Source organism: Somniosus microcephalus, chromosome 23 (genome assembly GCF_052327205.1).
Source record: "Somniosus microcephalus isolate GS21.2 chromosome 23, FLI_Smic_1.0, whole genome shotgun sequence".
Taxonomy (NCBI): domain Eukaryota; kingdom Metazoa; phylum Chordata; class Chondrichthyes; order Squaliformes; family Somniosidae; genus Somniosus; species Somniosus microcephalus.
The window spans coordinates 6352447-6364738 of NC_141009.1; the positions used below are offsets into that span (position 1 = coordinate 6352447).

At 50.3% G+C, this 12292-nt stretch overlaps 1 protein-coding gene across 1 annotated transcript in view; it reads left to right on the forward strand.

Annotated features, from left to right (window-relative positions):
• The window catches only part of dync2i2 (dynein 2 intermediate chain 2), a 40206-nt gene extending 29306 nt beyond the window's left edge, over positions 1-10900 (forward strand). The window contains exons 6-9 of the mRNA XM_085965297.1: positions 3460-3462; positions 7338-7564; positions 8490-8647; positions 9757-10900. Of these exons, the coding sequence (XP_085821423.1) occupies positions 3460-3462; positions 7338-7564; positions 8490-8647; positions 9757-9995 (627 nt within the window). The 3' untranslated portion in view covers positions 9996-10900. The remainder of the gene's footprint in view (positions 1-3459; positions 3463-7337; positions 7565-8489; positions 8648-9756) is intronic.
• Positions 10901-12292: the final 1392 nt, after the last annotated feature.

Consider the following 12292-nt stretch of genomic DNA (forward strand, 5'->3'; position numbering starts at 1 on the left):
TCTTTTTCCTCTTTTTTACTCACCCTCTTTTCTTTTCCCTTTTTCTTCCCCTCTTTTTCTTCACTCTTTTCTCCACTCTTTTTCTCTTTTTTCCACCTCTTTTTATCCTTTTTTCACCTCTTTTTTCTTTTTTATCTTTTTTCCCCTCTTTTTCTTTTTTTCTTATTTCCCCTCATTTTTTCTTTTTTTCCCTCTTTTTTCTTTTTTTTACCCTACTTTTTTCACACAAAAAACCAAACTAATAATAATAATCTCTCTCACCCCCCACAACCCCCACCCACAAACCCCACCCAAACCACCCACAAACCCCACCCCCCCAAAACCCCCAAAACCCCCCACAAAACCCCCCACCCAAACACCAAACCACCAACACCCCCCACCACAAAACCCCACAAACCCCCACCAAAAACCACCCCACAAAACCCCCCCCACAAAACCCCACCCCCAAAACCCAAAAACCCCACCCCACAAAACCCCACCCCCAAAACCAACCCCACAAACCAAACCCCCAAACCCCACAAAAACCCCAACCCCCCACAAACCCACCCCAAAACCCCACCACAAACCCCACCCCAAAACCCCACAAACCCCACAACACCCCCAACAACACAAAACCCCACCCCAAACCCCCAACCCCCCAACAAACCCCACCCAACCCACAAACCCCACCCCCAAAAACCCCACCCAAACCCCCCACCCCCACAAACCCCCCAACACCAAAACCCCACCCCACAAACCCACCCCACCAACCCCACAAACCCCCACCCCACAAACCCCCACCCACAAACCCCCCACCCCACAAACCCCCAACACAAAAACACCCCCAAACCCACCCCACAAACCCCCACCCCCACAAACCCCCCAACCCCCCACAAACCCCAAACCCCCAACCCACAAACCCCACCCAAAACCCACCCCACAAACCCCACCCCCAAACCCCCCTCCCCACAAACCACCCAAATCCCCCAACCCCCAACCCCAACCCCCCCTCCCCCCCTCTTACCCCCCTCCCCCCTCTTTCCCCCCATCCCCCCTCACTTCCCCCTCCCCCTCTTCCCCCCTCCCCCCTCTTACCCCCTCCCCCCTCTTCCCCCCTCCCCCCTCTTTCCCCCCCCCCATCCCCCCCTCTACCCCCCTCCCCCCTCCTTCCCCCCTCCCCCTCTTCCCCCTCCCCCCACTTCCCCCACCCCCCTCTTCCCCCCTCCCCCTCTATCCCCCCCCCCCCTCTTCCCCCCCCCCACATTCCCCCCCTCCCCCTCCCCACTTCCCCCTCCCCCCTCTTTCCCCCTCCCCCCTCATTCCCCCACCCCCTCTTCCCCCTCCCCCCTCTTATCCCCCTCCCCCCTCTTTCCCCCCCCCTCCCCCCCTCATTCCCCCTCCCCCTCTTTCCCCCTCCCCCCTCTTTCCCCCTCCCCCCTCTTCCCCCCCCCCCTTCCCCCTCCCCCCTCTTTTCCCCTCCCCCCTCCCCCCTCCCCCCTCTTTCCCCTTCCCCCGCCCCCCTCTTTTCCCCCTCCCCCCCTTTCCCCACTTTCTCCCCTCCCCCCTCTTTTCTCCCTCCCCCCTCTTTCTCCCCTCCCCCCTCTTTCTCCCCTCCCCCTCTTTTCTCCCCTCCCCCCTCTTTTCTCCCCTCCCCCCTCTTTTCTCCTCCCCCCTCTTTCTCCCCTCCCCCCTCTTTTCTCCCCTCCCCCTCTTTCCCCCCATCCTCCTCTCTTCCCCCCCCATCCTCCTCTCTTCCCCCCATCCTCCTCTCTTCCCCCCCATCCTCCTCTCTTCCCCCCATCCTCCTCTCTTCCCCCCCATCCTCCTCTCTTCCCCCCCATCCTCCTCTCTTCCCCCCATCCTCCTCTCTTCCCCCATCTCCTCTCTTCCCCCCCATCCTCCTCTCTTCCCCCCCATCCTCCTCTCTTCCCCCCCATCCTCCTCTCTTCCCCCCATCCTCCTCTCTTCCCCCCCATCCTCCTCTCTTCCCCCATCCTCCTCTCTTCCCCCTCCTCCTCTCTTCCCCCATCCTCCTCTTTTTCCCCCCATCCTCCTCTCTTTCCCCCCCCATCCTCCTCTCTTTCCCCCCCCATCCTCCTCTCTTCCCCCCATCCTCCTCTCTTCCCCCCCATCCTCCTCTCTTCCCCCCCCATCCTCCTCTCTTCCCCCCATCCTCCTCTCTTCCCCCCATCCTCCTCTCTTCCCCCCCATCCTCCTCTCTTCCCCCCCATCCTCCTCTCTTCCCCCCCATCCTCCTCTCTTCCCCCCCATCCTCCTCTCTTCCCCCCCATCCTCCCTCTCTTCCCCCCCATCCTCCTCTCTTCCCCCCCATCCTCCTCTCTTCCCCCCATCCTCCTCTTTTTCCCCCCATCCTCCTCTCTTCCCCCCCATCCTCCTCTCTTCCCCCCCCATCCTCCTCTCTTCCTCCCCATCCTCCTCTCTTCCCCCCCCATCCTCCTCTCTTTTTTCTTCCCCCACAAAATGATTGGACTCCATGAGATAAAACCCCGTGCGATGTGGTACGGTGCTAGCTGACTTCCACTTGTATTTTATTGTTTGTTCTTGGGGTGTGGGTGTTGTTGGTAAGGCAGTAAGAGCCGACCATTATTGGGCTCGGTGTCCTTGAGGATGGGAGGAGAGTCCAACTTGTCTGTCTGCTGCAGATTGTTATTCAGTTCTACCTCTCCCTCCCCTCCCCTGTGACTGGGTGAATAGAGAGGACCCCTACTCTCTGTCAACGCCACTTTCCAAGCTCCGTTGCGAAGGATGTGCCGAAGGATGGTGAGCAGAACTGATTGGATGTGGCAGGCGGAATGGAGCACTGGCAGCCCAAGACCACATCGGCCAAAGTCACTAATGAAATCCTGTGCCACTGCGACCGTGGCATGTTGCCCCTCCTTAATCTCTCTGCAACTTTTATAAACAACTTGCATTTATACATCGCCTTTAATGCAGTAAAAACTCCCAAGGCGCTTCACAGGAGCGATTATCAAACACAATCTTGATACTGATATTAGGATAGCTTGGTCAAAGAGGTAGGTTTTAAGGAGCATCTTAAAGGAGGTGGAGAGGTTTAGGGAGGGAATTGCAGAGCTTAGGGCCCAGGCGGCTGAAGGCACGGGCCGCCAATGGTGGGACGAAGGGAGTGGGGCTGCACAAGAATCCAGAATTGGAGAAGTGCAGAGATCTCGGAGGGTTGTGAGGCAGGAGGAGAATTTTAAAAACTAGGCTTTGCCAGACCGGGAACCAATGTAGGTCAGCGCACACACGGGGTGACGGGTGAACGGGACTTGGTTCGATTTAGGATGCAGGCGGCAGAGTTTTGGATGAGCTCAAGTTTATGGAGGGTGGCAGTTGGGCGGAGGCCGGCCAGGCGAGCGTTGGAATAGTCAGAATCTGGAGGTAATGAGGTATGGATGATGGGTCCGCAGCAGATGAGCTGAGGCGGGGCGAAGACATGTTGATCTTTCCATCCTCCAGCCAGTACATCATCTCCGGTGGCTTCTCCCCCCACCTTCTGGTGTGCTCCAGCGCTGTGACCTCGGCTCCTCCTTTTCCTTATCTACATGTTGCCCCTGGTGGCGCTGCTTCTCACAGAGGAAGAGCTGCCAGCCCTCGCAGTCTGGGCACATGCACAGAATGTACCATTTTGGATGAGATGGGGAGTGTTGCTATCTGTGAATCAGGCACATCCAATTAGTTGTGCCCATGATCCAACAGCACATTGTGTGCGTGATTGAGCCTGGAGAATCATATTTGACAGGCTAACGTGGAGTGGGGGGGGGGGTCATCACTTGCCACCCAGCGTCCAGACATAGGGGAGGGGGAATAGGACTGGAGAACAATTGGCAGCAGGGCATGTGGTGTCCCTCAGGAGAAGGAAGGAACATCAGAGAAAGGAAAGAAAAAGTCTTAACTTGAGAGGGAATATTTTGAGTTTTAATACAAAACCATGTTTCTCCCCCACCAACCCCCCCCTCCAAAAACAGGTGCAGTGGATTCAGAGTTCGAGCCGCATTAACCGAGTTCACATTCTGAGCGCCAGCACGGATGGGAAGATTCTGATCTGGCAGATGGATGGGAGAGGCCAGCTGGTGCTGCAGGATGGGTTCGCCCTGATCGTTCAGCAGATGCCACGCAACGTCAAACTCAACAAGGTGAGCAGCCTATGTCTCACCAAATCGGGCTCGTGTAATTGACGTCCATGGGATGTCTGAAACTCCACAGCTACTTAGAAGTATAATACTTTTGAATATAGCGTCTTATCTCAACAACAACTTGTAAGAACATAAGAATTAGGAGCAGGAGTCGGCCATACGGCCCCCCGAGCCTGCTCTGCCATTCAGTAAGATCATGGCTGATCTTTGACCTCAACTCCACTTTCCCGCCTGATCCCCATACCCCTTCATTCCCCAGGAGTCCAAAAATCTATCGATCTCGGCCTTGAATATACTCAACGACTGAGCATTCACAGCCCTCTGGGGCAGAGAATTCCAAAGATTCACAACCCTCCGAGTGAAGAAATTCCTCTTCATCTCAGTCCTAAATAGCCGACCCCTTATCCTGAGACTATGCAATTATAACTTGCAATTATATACCATTTATTAAGACTGTAGGCCCTTCCACCGTCCTGATGGAGGCTGCCTATTGTATAGCTATTGAGGAGACTTGAGACAGCAGCTACCTGCAGATCGGGCTCGTATATCCAAGATTCGGCATCTGGCACAATTAAGTTGCCGAAAGGCCAGCAGATGCTGCCCAGCTCAATTGGGGTATGGTGTGTCTCCATTCTTTGGTCAGGTGAATGGTGACAATGTTCTCGCACATTTTATGGTAAGTTGCGCTGTTCATGAGAATCTCTTCGTATCTGCTATTTATCGAGCAAGTGCTCAAATCCACCTTTGTCAGTTGTTTATTGGTTCTCTTCCTAGGGGAGACGGAAGATTGGAACCTAGTCAACCTTCCGTGACAGACTAGGAAATCTGAGGCAAGCTGGTGTGCAGCACTCCAGGGCACTATTGATGATTAACTAGTCATCCTGGTTCATTAACGGGAGCTGGAGTTGTAGACCTGTCACTGGGGGCCGAGACATTACCCACTCTGCTCCAGATAACCCTACAAGCCAACGCCCTAATGGGTAGGGTGGTCCTGGCTGGACAAGCAGTGGCGAGCTTGTCCCGGTAAGCTGTGTGGCTGGTTGAACTCTATCAGTTCTCTTAAACTTGGTCTCTTGACAACCAGTAACTAAGCTCAAAAACAAAATACTGCAGATGCTGGAAATCTAAAATAAAAACAGAAAAGGCTGGAAATACTCAGCAGGTCAGGCAGCATCGGTGGAGAGAGAAACAGAGTTAACGTTTCAGGTCGATGACCTTTCATCAGAACTGAAAAATGTTGGAGAGGAACAGTTCTTAAGCACGTACAGAGCCAGGGAAAGGGCGGGGAAGAACAGAGGGGAAGGTCTGTGATTCGCAGATTCTGTACTTGGGTAAGTGGGGTGTGTCCCGTATCTGGCAAATAGAAAGTCTACATTAGATTTATCAGTAGCTTGTTTGGAGACTCTTCAGTGAGGTGATGGATACCAGCACCTGGCTCTCCAAAAAGGAGTTAACTGCTGCCATGGTCCTAATATCGGAGTTTGAATTCATTCTGAAATTGGTCGCAATCCAACCTGCAGAGTGGAATATAACCCACCCACTGCAGTAGCTCCACTAACCACCTCCACCTGAGCCCGTGTTGTGCTAAATCAAGGAATTATAGACCAGTTAGCCTAACATCTGTTGTTGGGGAAATTACTAGAGTCTATAATTAAGGATAGGGTGACTGAATACCTTGAAAATTTTCAGCTAATCAGAGAGCCAGCGTGGATTTGTAAAGGGTGGGTCATGCCTGGCGAACCTGATTGAATTTTTTGAAGTCGTGGACAGGGGAATGTCTATAGATGTTATTTAAATGGACTTCCAGAAGGCATTTGATAAAGTCCCTCATAAGAGACTGCTAGCTAAAGTTGAAGCTCATGGAATTGAAGGCAAATTATTGACCTGGTTAGTAAATTGTCTGAGCAGCAAGAGACAGAGTAGAAATAATGGGCAGGTACTCTAATTGGCAGAATGTGACTAGTGGCGTCCCACAGGGATCTGTGTTGGGGGCCTCAACTATCACCATATTTATTAACGACTTGCATAGAAAGCCATATATCCAAGATTGCTGATGACACAAAGATAGGCGGCGTTGCAAGCAGTGTAGATGGAAACATAAAATTAAAAAGAGATATTAATCGATTAGGCGAATGGGCAAAACTGTGGCAAGTAGATTTCAATGTAGGCAAATATGAGGTCATCCACTTTGGACCTAAAAAGGATCGAACAGGGGACTTTCTAAATGGTAGAAGTCACACAACACCAGGTTATAGTCCAACAGCTTTATTTGAAATAAAGCTGTTGGACTATAACCTGGTGTTGTGTGACTTCTTACATTTGTCCACCCCAGTCCAACTCCGGCATCTCCACACCATTTCTAAATGGTGAAAGGCTAAAAACAGTGGAGGTCCAAAGAGACTGTCGGGGGGTTCCAGGTACATCGATCATTAAAATGTCATGAACAGGTACAGAAAATAATCAAAAAGGCTAATGGAATGCTGGCCTTTATATCTAGAGGACTAGAATACAAGGGGGTAGAAGATACGCTTCAGCTATACAAAGCCCTGGTTAGACCACACCTGGAGTACTGTGAGCAGTTCTGGGCCCCACACCTTAGGAAGGATAGATTGGCCTTGGAGGGAGTGCAGCGTAGGTTTACCAGAATGATACCCGGACTTCGAGGGTTAAATTACAAGGAGAGATTACACAAACTAGGGTTGTATTCCCTGGAATTTAGACGGTCGAGGAGTGATTTGATCAAAGTTTTCAAGATATTAAGGGGAGCAGATAGGGTAAATAGAGAGAAACTATTTCTGCTGGTTGGGGATTCTAGGACTGGGGGCATAGCCTAAAAATTAGAGCCAGGCTTTTCAGGAGTGAAGTTAGGAAACACTTCTACACACAAAGGGTGGTAGAAGTTTGGAACTCTCTTCCGCAAACGGCAATTGATGCTGGATCAATTATAAATTTTAAATCGGAGATTGATGTATTTTTTTTTTTAACCAAAGCTAGTAAGGGATCTGGGGCAAAGGCGGGTATATGGAGTTAGGTCACAGATTAGCCATGATCTCATTGAATGGCGCGACAGGCTTGAGGGGCTGAATGGCCTCCTGTTCCTATGTTCCTACATCTCGTATAAGCTGAAGCCTGTCAGTTGTACTCCTTGTACACTCTATCCGTTTCTGTTCCATCGTTTTATGTCTCTGAACTCATCCACAGGCTCGTGGGGACACTCCGTTTGGTGTGACCGCTCTCTCTTTCTCTCACCTGGACAAGACGGTGTTCATTGCTGGTGTGGAAGGCGGTTACGTGTTGAAGTGTTCGACAGAGATTCTGACGCGTGCGACACTGAGCTCCGGTTCTGTTCCATTGAAGGCTCCAGCCCAGTTCACCTTCTCCCCACACTGTGGTCCTGTCCATGCTGTTGACTGCTCGCCATTCCACAGGTCAGTATACGAACAATGGCGCACAGAAAAAGACTTGGGAGGGGGAAAAAATCTGGGAAATTCCTCTCAACACCCCCCACCCAAGGTGATCAAAACTAGTCCAGGAGCTCACTCTGGCCCTGAATTCCTTGAAGTACCGACCTTTTGTACGAGGTGATCTCTGCCCCAGCCTGAAACAGGTCCAGCTCTCGCTTGAAGGAATTCAACGAATCGACATCCACCGTACGAGCCGGCAGCCTGTACCAGAGGTCCACTATTCTCTAGGAAAAGAACCACCTCCTGACGTTGAACCTAGATCTGGCCTTGTACAATGTAAACTTGTGACACCTGGTCCTCCCTAACCTATTAAGACGGTAGTGTCCTTTTGTTTTTGTGACTTCACTTTCCAAAGGACTGTCTTTGCAGAAATTCTGCAGCCTTTTTCATCGAAGAGCGAGAGGATTGTAGTGCAGTGCTGAGGGAGGGCTGCACTGTCGGAGGTGCCGTCTTTCAGATAAGACGTTAAACCGAGGCCCCGTCTGCCCCTTCAGGTGGATGTAAAAGATCCCATGGCCACTATTTCAAAGAAGGGCAGGGGAGTTCTCCCCGGTGTCCTGGGCCAATATTTATCCCTCAACCAACATCACTGATGAAAAGATTTTCTGGTCATTATCATATTGCTATTTGTGGGAGCTTGCTGTGCGCAAATTGGCTGCCGCATTTCCTACATTACAACAGTGACTACACTTCAAAAGTACTTCATTGGCTGTAAAGTGCTTTGGGACGTCCTGAGGTTGTGAAAGGCGCTATAGAAATGCAAGTCTTTTGTAACCCGGGCCAATCCTGCACCTCTTGGAGCAGGATTGCAACTCTATGAACAGGTACATGTAAGTAAGTTTGGATATTGTCCACTGCGTAAATTGTCAATGTAACTCTCTTCTCACAGAAACCTCTTCCTCACTGCTGGCACTGATGGGCACGTCCACCTTTATTCCATGTTGCAGGCCGAGCCAATTCTTTCTCTTCAGTTATCTCAAACCTATCTCTTCAGCGTTAGCTGGTCTTCAGTCCGACCTCTAGTCTTTGCTGCAGCCACGGGAGAGGGTAAGCTGTGTTACTGGGTCAAACGTTAAGGTGTTGGGTTTGGAGTCGGTGGGTAAATTTCAAGGAGTGGAGTTCTAGATTAAGAAGCAGAACCTCCAGGGTAGTAATCTCTGCATTACTGCCAGTGACACACGCTGGACCAGACCCGTTCACCCATCACCCCTGTGCTTGCTGACCTACATTGACTCTCGATCCGGCAAGGCCTCGATTTAAAATAAAAAATAAAATATTCTCGTCCGTTTTCAAATCCCTCCATGTCCTATTTCTTTAACCTCCTCCAGCCCTAAAACCCTCCGAGATCCCTGCACTCAGAGTCATAACGGCACAGAAGGAGGCCACTCGGCCCATTGAGCCCGTGCCAGCACTCTGTAGAGCAATCCAGTCAGTCCCATTCCCCCGCTCTATCCCCGTAGCCCTGCAAGTTTATTTCCCTCAAGTGCCCATCCAGTCTCCCCTTGAAAACATTGAGTGTCTCCGCTTCCACCACTTCCGTCGGCAGCGAGTTCCAGGTCCTCACCACTCGCTGCGTAAAAAAGTTTTTCCTCACATCCCCCCTGTATCTCTTGCCCAAAACCTTAAATCTGTGTCCCCTAGTCCTTGTACTCCTCCAATCTTGGCCTCTTGCGCATCCCCAATTTTCATTGCTCCACCATTGGCGGCCGACATGGCCCTAAGATCTGGAATTCACTCCCTAAACCTCACTCTCCTCCGTTAAGACGATCCTTAAAATCTACCTCTTTGACCAAGCTTTTGATCACCTGTCCTTATATGGCTCGGTGTCGAATCATGTCCGATGATGTTCCTGCGAAGCGCCTTGGGATATTTTACTACGTTAAAGGCACTATATAAATGCAAACAGTTGTTTATTTATCAGATTGTGGAATATTACCACGAACCTGGACTGTTAAGTCTGGGCTAACATCAGTGGAAATTTATATTCTATCCAAGTTGAAATATAAAAATAATTAAGGATTTTGGTGTTTGAAATGTTTTGATTTTTTTTCAATTTCTCAGTACCTAAAATGGTTAAAGGAACATTTATTATTTAATTGTGTAGATGGATTTTTCATCCCTGAAGATTGAGAGCAACTTTACTTTTATTCCTCCAGGAACCGTGTTAATTTTTGACCTTGGGCAGAGCTTGCTTTGTCCTGCAGTTTCGATTGAGCAGAGTACAGAAAGGAAACCAGTTTACTGCCTGGCATTTAACCCAAAGCAACCCCAGCTTCTTGCAGCTGGCAATGCAGAAGGAAGCGTGAAAATCTGGCAGCTGAGTGCTGAACTGACAAAGCAAGGACTGAGGGAGATGACTGTACTGGAGCAGCTCGCTAATGAAGTAGCAGATTGACTGAAGACCTAGCGAGATTGGCTGGAGAATCTCTGGTGAAGTGTAGCTGGACGATACTTTCCACTTATCTTCAGTGTTTGCAGGTTGTACAATATAGGCTGATTCAATGTATGTAAAAACATTTTTTTTATTGTTCCAAATAAGATGTGTCTGTTGAATGTTTGTTTAACACTAGCACTCCTAAATGTATTTTATTTTGCTAAGAATATTTAAATATTACCCAGAGTGGTTAGAATGTGGAATGAACAGGGAGTAGTTGAGGTGAATTGTATAGTTGCATTTAAGGGGAAGCTAGATAAGCATATGAGGGAGAAGGGAATCGAGGGTTATGCCGATTGTTAGATTTGGAAGGATGGGAGACTCGAGTGGACTGGTTGGGCTGAATGGCCTGTTTCTGTGCTAAATGTTCTGTGTAAAGACTAAGGGGCTGAAATTCCTCAGCCCTGCTGGCATACCTCCGGGCTCCAACAGGAGCACTGTGACCCAGCAAAAATTGCATTGGGCACGTGCCTGTCTTAAATTAGAGTTCCCAGCCGACCTTGTAAGGGGGCAAAGGATCCACCCACCCCCTAATGAGGCTGGTAACGTGGCGGGGGTGTGGTTAGGGACTCCCTCAGACTCACAGTACCTCAGGATTGTACTTGTCGACAGGTATGACCAGTGAGAAGAGGCTTACGGGCATTTTCCAAATGGGATTTGCAGACGACCTTGAGGGTCCGGGCCAGAGAAGTGGACTGGACCTCTGAAGATTTACATTTCTTTGTGAGGGCCCCCCCCCCCCCCCGCCCTGGTTACATAGGGGGCTCGTTGGAGAGAAAAACAATGTTTCTGGGATGGGGCAAGGTCACACTTTGCTGCTTCTAGTAATTTGCCCAGTAAATAAAAACATTTTGTGGAAAGGCAAATATCTAATGGCATTTATTTTGTAAAGTGCCCATTTTCATTTCAGTTGCGGCAGAAATAAAGCTCAAGATATTTAAACTAGTTGTGGATGGGAGACGATGGCAACTGTTGTGGAGCTGATGAGGAAGCTTACGATGCTTGAACACTGGGGGTTTCCTGAAGCCAATCAATTGCAGTGTTCTCTTCATAAATACAACCAATTGTGATAGAAAGAACAATGTGTGGCTCCTCTTGGTACATGCGCACTCTTAGGTATATGTAGATAGTGTAGGGATCCATCCCCTTCTCTTAATCTTGCACTGGTTTCTGCTCTAGTCCAGCAGCTTGTTCTTGGTCTGTTGGAATAGCTGCAGCCTTCATGGTCCTGGTCTTGACCCAGGCCCTGGACACCACCCCTCCAGGCAGTTGAAGGTGCTATGGGGCCCTCGGCGCAGCAGTCGCGATGCTAACTTGCGTTGTAGTGTCTGATGAATGCTGCTTTACAAGAGTGAGACAGCACAGAAGGAGGCCATTTGGCCCATTGTGCCTATGCTGGCTCTTTGAAAGAGCTCTCCAATTAGCCCCATTCCCCCTGCTTTTTCCCCATAGCCCTGAACATTTTTCCCCTTCCAAGTATTTATTAAATTCCCCTTTGAAGTTACTGTTGAATCTGCTTCCACCACCCTTTCAGATAGTTACTTGTTTTATGGGATCTGGGCGTCGCTGGCAATGCCGGCATTTATTGCCCATCCCAAGTTGCCCTCGAGAAGGTGGTGGTGAGCCACCTTCTTGAACCGCTGCAGTCTGTGTAGTGATGGTACTCCCACAGTGCTGTTAGGGAGGGAGCTCCAGGATTTTGACCCAGCGACGATAAAGGATCGGCGATACATTTCCAAGTCAGAATGGTGTGTGACTTGGAGGGGAACTTGGAGGTGGTGGTGTTCCCATGCGCCTGCTGCCCTTGTCCTTCTAGGTGGTAGAGGTTGCGGGTTTGGGAGCAGCCTTGGCGAGTTGCTGCAGTTCCTCTTGTAGATGGTACACACTGCAGCCACAGTGCACCGGTGGCGGAGGGAGTGAATGTTTAAGGTGGTGGATGGGGTGCCAATCAAGCGGGCTGCTTTGTCCTGGATGGTGTCGAACTTCGAGTGTTGTTGGAGCTGCACTCATCCAGGCAAGTGGAGAGTATTCCATCACACTCCTGACTTGTGCCTTGTAGATGGTGGAAAGGCTTTGGGGAGTCAGGAGGTGAGACACTCGCCGCAGAATACCCAGCCTCTGACCTGCTCTTAGAGCTAAAGTATTTATATGGCTGGTCCAGTTAAGTTTCTGGTCAATGGTGACCCCCCAGGTTGTTGATGGTGGGGGATTTGGCGATGGTAATGCCATTGAATGACAAGGGGCAGTGGTTAGACTCT